Source organism: Octopus bimaculoides, chromosome 28 (genome assembly GCF_001194135.2).
Source record: "Octopus bimaculoides isolate UCB-OBI-ISO-001 chromosome 28, ASM119413v2, whole genome shotgun sequence".
Taxonomy (NCBI): domain Eukaryota; kingdom Metazoa; phylum Mollusca; class Cephalopoda; order Octopoda; family Octopodidae; genus Octopus; species Octopus bimaculoides.
Genome location: NC_069008.1, coordinates 16,774,644 through 16,781,057, shown reverse-complemented (window position 1 = coordinate 16,781,057; position 6,414 = coordinate 16,774,644). Strand labels below are relative to the sequence as shown.

At 42.0% G+C, this 6,414-nt stretch overlaps 1 protein-coding gene across 1 annotated transcript in view; it reads left to right on the top strand.

Moving 5' to 3' along the window:
• The window catches only part of LOC106878051 (GPI mannosyltransferase 3), a gene marked incomplete at its 3' end in the record, with an annotated part of 9,535 nt that extends 3,121 nt beyond the window's left edge, over window positions 1-6,414 (top strand). The window contains exons 2-7 of the mRNA XM_014927139.1: window positions 517-634; window positions 1,187-1,416; window positions 1,896-2,045; window positions 4,203-4,460; window positions 5,010-5,426; window positions 6,234-6,414. Of these exons, the coding sequence (XP_014782625.1) occupies window positions 517-634; window positions 1,187-1,416; window positions 1,896-2,045; window positions 4,203-4,460; window positions 5,010-5,426; window positions 6,234-6,414 (1,354 nt within the window). The remainder of the gene's footprint in view (window positions 1-516; window positions 635-1,186; window positions 1,417-1,895; window positions 2,046-4,202; window positions 4,461-5,009; window positions 5,427-6,233) is intronic.

Here is a 6,414-nt window from a genome sequence, read left to right as displayed (position 1 = left end):
TATATTTCCTAAAATATTATTTAAGCAGAGGGCCAAAGTTCTAAGAGGGGGAGGGTTGTGTGTAGCAGGTCCGGATTAAGACCCGTAGAGGCCATAAACACTTAAAAGAGTTTGGTAACCCCCCCCCCCGTGTATGTAGTTTAAAATATAAACAATAACAAACCATATAATAAACTTTTATTTTTCAAAATGAAACAAAAGATGGAAAAATATTTATTTTTATATTCTTCCATTTTATTTAGATTTGAAGAAGTTTTCTCCTACTTGTTTTAATCGCAAAGTCTTCGATGAGATTCTAATGGTTAATTTTTTGATCAGATCCTCAAAATTAATCTTACACTTAGTAGACATAAGGCATTTCAAATATTATTTAAGCAAATTCAAAGTGATTTCTTTTGTGTTGTAAACCATTTACCATTTCTGTGGTGCTCCATCCTTCACTTGTTTATTTTGCTCAGTTGTTAATCCATCACTCTGTGTTTCACTGATGGTGTTGTTCTCTCTTTCTCTTCACAGTTATGGCTATCAGACTTGGGAATGGAGGAATGCCCTGCGTGGCTACCTTTATCCCTCCGTCTTTACTGTTCTCTACAAAGTCTTGCACATTCTCAGACTGGACTACAGGATCCTATTGGTAAATATATCCTCCAACTATTTATTTATTTATTTATTTATGTTGTATAGGTCCCGAGATAACTGACCAAGCTGACTTATGACCAAAGCTGTTCTTCCGTTATCATCTCTTTTATTCTGACACACAGTGAAGGCACATGGCTCAGTGGTTAGAGCATCGGGCTCACAATCATGAGGTAGTGAGTTCGATTCCTGGACCGAGCTGCATGTTGTGTTTTTGAGCAAGATTTTCTTATCTCACGTTGCTCCAGTCCACTCAGTTGTAGAAATGAGTTGCGATGTCACTGGTGCCAAGCTGTATCAACCCCTTTACCTTTCCTTTGGATAACATTATTGGCATAAAGAGGGGAGGCTCTCCATGCACTGCTATAAGCAACAAAAGTGAGCGAATGTGTAATAACTTAGTGTGACTGCATGATGCATGACAGAATTCAAGGGCAATCCGTTCCACATGGCTTCACCCTGGTTGCTTTAGCTTTATTACTGTAACAACCACCCCAATACTCTTCAATCAAACCTCACATGCTGACTACACAAATAATACTCTTTTCAGATTAAAGCCCCTCGCGTGTTGCAGGGGCTCCTTGCTGCCACTGGTGACTTCTATCTCTACAAGCTCTCATTGCGCCTCAGCGGCACGGCCACGGCGCAGTGGACTTTGGTCTGTGAGATATTGTCCTGGTTTTTGCTCTACACCTACCCTCGCACCTTGACCAACGGGGCTGAGACAGCCCTCACGGTCATCGCTCTGTATCATTACCCTTGGCCAAAATTGAAACCAAAGTAAGTTTTTTTTTTTTTGTTTTTTTCCCTTGTTCATATCTTTTGTCTTTTGTTTGTTTCATTCACTGGACTGCGGCCGAGCTGGAGCACCACCTAAAAAGATCAAACAGATTGACTGCAGTTTTTTTGTTTTTTTTTTTGTATTTTTAAAAAAAAATCTGGTACCTATTCTATCAGACTCCTTTTGCCAAACAGCTAAGTTACAGGGATGTAAACAAACCAAGACTGGTTCTCAAGCAGTGAGAGGGAACAAACACAGATACACACACACACACACACATACACATCTGTTCCCTTTTATTTGTTTCAGTCATTAGATTGTGGCCATGCTGTAGCACCATCTTAAAAGTGTTTTAGTCAAACAAATTGACGGAAAGGACTGATATTCATGTACACACACATATATATACACTTCTGTTCCTCTGTTCCTTTTTGTCTCTCATCTCTCATCTCTTCTTCTGTATCTTTTCTTATTTCAGGGACCGCAATTCCACCCTCAAGTTCCTTTTGGTCGCTGGACTCTCTGTCATTGTACGACCGACCTCCGTCATCACGTGGATTCTTCTCTGTGGTTGGCATCTTCAGAACTCCTTCTCTCTCCGTCTGTGTGTCCTCTACGTTTTAGCCATGTAAGTATCCCGAAAAAGCAGCGGTCCTCAATATTTCTTGCACCACAGACCAGTGGCATGCAAGACGATTTTTCGTCTGACCAAAGTATCGCATGCATAATAAGACAGTGCTTTTTAACTTTCGAATAATGCCACCCCACTGGCAAGGCGAGTAAGCCAACGTTTCCCTTGATTAAAAGACTAGTCAATCGTAGGATTAACCATTTACGGCTGAGTGGACTGAGGCAATGTGAAATGAAGCGTTTTGCTCAAAACATTGCGCTGCTCGTTCTGGAAATCGAACCCATGATCTCTAGATGTGAGTGAAACACCCTAACCACTGGGCGATGCGCCTTTACATCAGAATAACCATGAAATTTAATTTCGCTGTGAATGGTTTCAGAGATCAAAAAAGACATTCGTTTTACATTAAAAAAAAAATTAGACCTGCTGAGTTGCTTCCCTTTAGTTAAGACTGTATCAGTCGCTTTTCTTAAGATTCTCATATTCGACAACATTCACAAGGCCCGAAATTTTTGGGAAGAAGACCAGTCGATTACATCGACCCCAGTACACAACTGCTACTTAATTTATCGAAAGGATGAAAGGCAAAGTCGACCTCGGCGGAATTTGAACTCAGAACGTAGAGACAGACGAAACACAGCTAAGCATTTCGCCCGGCGTGCTAACGCTTCTGCCAGCTCACCACCTTTCGTATTCGACAACATTCGAAGTTACATTCGAAGACGAATATAACTTTTCACCTCTGGGAGGCAGGAATGTGTTAGGGCCATCTGATCAGGAAGTCACGAAAGAATAGTCCGGGTGTCAGTGAGGATGGGTTATCTCCCTTAGACTAGTTCATTGTGGGCCAAAAGAGGGGGAACAGTGTTCGTTTTTCTGTTTTGTTTTCCTCTGGCTGTTTTTAGATTGTAAAGATTTTTCTGGGTCCAATCGGAGAACGTGGAATCCCATGCTTGCTGTAGGTTGCATTTGAAATGGATACAAGGGCTGTAAATTATTTGGAGAGTGACCAGTGATTCGGGTTTCTGGGAGGTTTTAAGAAGCCTTGTTCACTCAGCTATACAAAGCTTGCAGCGTTTCGTCCCGTTAACGTAGGGTCCCAGCCGCTCTCAAATCCTCCACTTGATATCATATGGGGTCCCTTCATCTTTGAGGCGGCACACATGGCTGGCCAGGGATCCGAAGAGCGCTGGAACTGGTCAGCTGGGGAGCTGCACCAGGTTCCAGTCTGATTGTGACTTGGTTTCTATGGCTGGACACCCTTCCTAACACCAACCGCTCCAAGCGTGTAGTGGGTGCCTCTTACGTGCCATTGGCACGGGTGCCTGTTATGTGCCACCAGCACAGGACGCTTCAATCATGAGACTATGAGTGTGATGCTGCACCACCTTTGCGAATTTATAGTTTTTTTTTTTTCAAGTTGGTACCTGTTGTATCAGTCTCTTCTGCCAAACTGCTAAGTTACAAGGATGTAAACACACATCTGTTGTCAAGTGGTGGTGGTGGAACAAACACAGACACAAAGGTACACACACATATAGATATATACACACATACATACACACACACACACACACACATTTGGGTGGTTGGCATTTGGAAGGGCATCCAGCTGTAGAAACTCTGCCAGATTAGATTGGAGCCTGGTGCAGCCTCCTGGTTTGCCAGTTCTCAGTCAAACCATCCAACCCATGCCAGCATGGGAAGCGGATGTTAAATGAGGATGATGATGATGATGATTGTGTGCGTGTGTGTGTGTATGGCTGCTTACCTGCTAACAATTGATTTCATTGGTTATTTGGCTTAGTATTTTTTTTTTTTCCTGCAACCATTTTACTGTGACAGAATTAGCAAATCATTCACTCTTCTCCATGCAATGACGTAAACAATCCAAAGGTAATTTGACCTACAAATTGTTTTTGCATGTGTTATAAGTTATGTAAAACATAAAGTGCTGCTTTGAAACATATGTAGACTTTGTTTACAATTTTCCATTCCTTACTTTCTTTGAGATATATCTGCCTGCCTGTCTGTCTGTCTATATATATGTGTGTGTGTGTGTGTATATGTATATATATATGTATGTATGTATGTACATAATTAGGTATTTTGATCACTCTGTTTACGTCCGTCTTTTCTTTTTATACTCCACAGTGGGTCCTGTCTTACTCTGTCCACTCTGGTTGATTACCTTGGCTACGGCAAATTTGTCCTTGTACAGTACAACTTCTTCAAGTTCAACGTGGTGTCCAACCTTGGTTCGCACTATGGCACCCACCCGTGGCACTGGTATGTGACGCAGGGCTACCCTGTCATCATAGCAACTCACCTTGTGCCGTTTGTTGCTGGGGTGTGCAAGGCCAGGAACAAGTCCCTGTTCACCGTCATCCTCTGGACTCTCTTGATATACAGGTGTGGTATGGTCTCAAGTCTCGTGTGTGTGTGTGTGTGTGTTGGAGGGGAGGGGAACCAGTGTGTGTGTGTTTGTATGTGACTTAGTTTGTGTGTATGTGCATGAGATTTCAGGTCTTTTGTGTGTGTCTGTTGATGTGGGGTTAGGGATGGTTGTGTGTGTGTATGTCTGTGTGTAGGTTTTTGGTCTTTTGTGTGTGTGGTCTTGTATTTGTTTGCATGGGTGAGTGTGTGTGTGTGTGTGTTCATGTGTATGTGTGTGTGGGGGGGGGTATCTGTGTGTGTGCACGTGAATGGGTGTGTGTACGTACATAACCTTTTGTGTGTCAAATGGTAAGTATGGCACCTACTTACAGCTAGGTAGACTGGACTATTGACAGTTGAGTGTGTGTGCTTGTGTTTGAACACTTGATTTCACATAAAGGACTAAAGAATGACGCACCCTCTTGTTATTCTTGTAAAACCTGAAAGAATTTCAGAATCATTCTTTCGTATGTCTTTTGCATTCTTTCAACCGTTCGTTTTCTTTTATCCATCTTCTACCTCCAGCTTCCTCAGTCACAAGGAGTTCCGTTTCGTGATGCATACGATCCCCTTGTCAATGCATTACTGCGGAATTTACTTCCACTCGTTGTGCACCGAAGACTTGCAGTCCAACACGAAGCCGCATTCTTCAGGAAAAGGTCATTCGTTTCCATCTCCGGAGAATACTTCGGAAAATGCTTCACCGGACAGCGAACAAAAGAAGAAGTACTTCGTTCAGAAATCACGCCTAACGAAGGCTTATTATCTGCTGATATTTCTCGCAGTCACAAACCTACCCCTTGCGTTTTATTTCAATCTGATCCATCAAAGGGGTACGGTGCTTGTGACAAAGTTCCTTCATGATGAATTTGCTCCTGAAAAGTTGACCCCTACTTCTCGTGTGCTCTTCCTCATGCCCTGTCATTCGACCCCGTTTTACAGGTAATTTTGAATATTCGTCATTGTTGTTGTTGATTTTTTTTTTTTTTGCTTCAATTAATTGTTGAACTGCAGCCATGCTGGGGCCACTGCATTGAAGGGGTTTAATTATTAAACAAATCGATCCCTGTCATTTTTTTTTTTTTCTCTTTTATGCCTGGTACATATTACATCTGTCCCTTTTGCTGAACTGCTAATTTAGGGGGATGTAAATGAACCAGCACCAGATTTCAAGCAATAGCTAAGGGCAAACACATACACACACAAACACATACACACAAACACATACACTCGAACACACACAAAGGAGTGCTAAAAAGTTCCTATCTTTGGATAAAAGAAAATCCAGGAGGATCACTTAATTATGCTTTTATCCAACATATTCCCTACTTAGATTCACACACTTATCACAGGGGTCCTTCAGTTTTTCTAAACCCTGTAAAAGAACTCAGAAGTTTGGGCCTCCAACCAGGCCTTTCATGACACCCTTAAAAGCCAGGAACTTTTCAACACCCCTTCGTAGATATATTTATGTATATATGTATATATATTAGGAGTGTTGAAAATTCCCTGGCTTTGGGTAAAAGAAAATAGAGGAAGATTAGTTAATTATGATTTTATCCAACCTATTCCCTTCTCAGATTCACACACTTATTGCAGGGGTCCTTCAGTTTTTCTAACCCCTGTAAAAGAACCCAGAAGGTTTGGCTTCCATGAAACCCTTAAAGCCAGAAACTTTCCAGCACCCCTTTCTATAGTTAGCTGACTCCCTGATGATGTGTTTTTATCCTTTGTTTTTTTCGTTTGCAGCCATATCCACAGACGAGTGCCAATGCGATTCTTGACATGCGAACCGAATCTCTCCCAGACTGACCACTATGTGGATGAAGCTGACCTTTTCTTCAATGACCCTTTGAAGTGGTTGGACAAAGAGTACAACATGACCACTTCAAAGAAGGCCGACACCTTGCCGACCCACTTTGTCTATTAC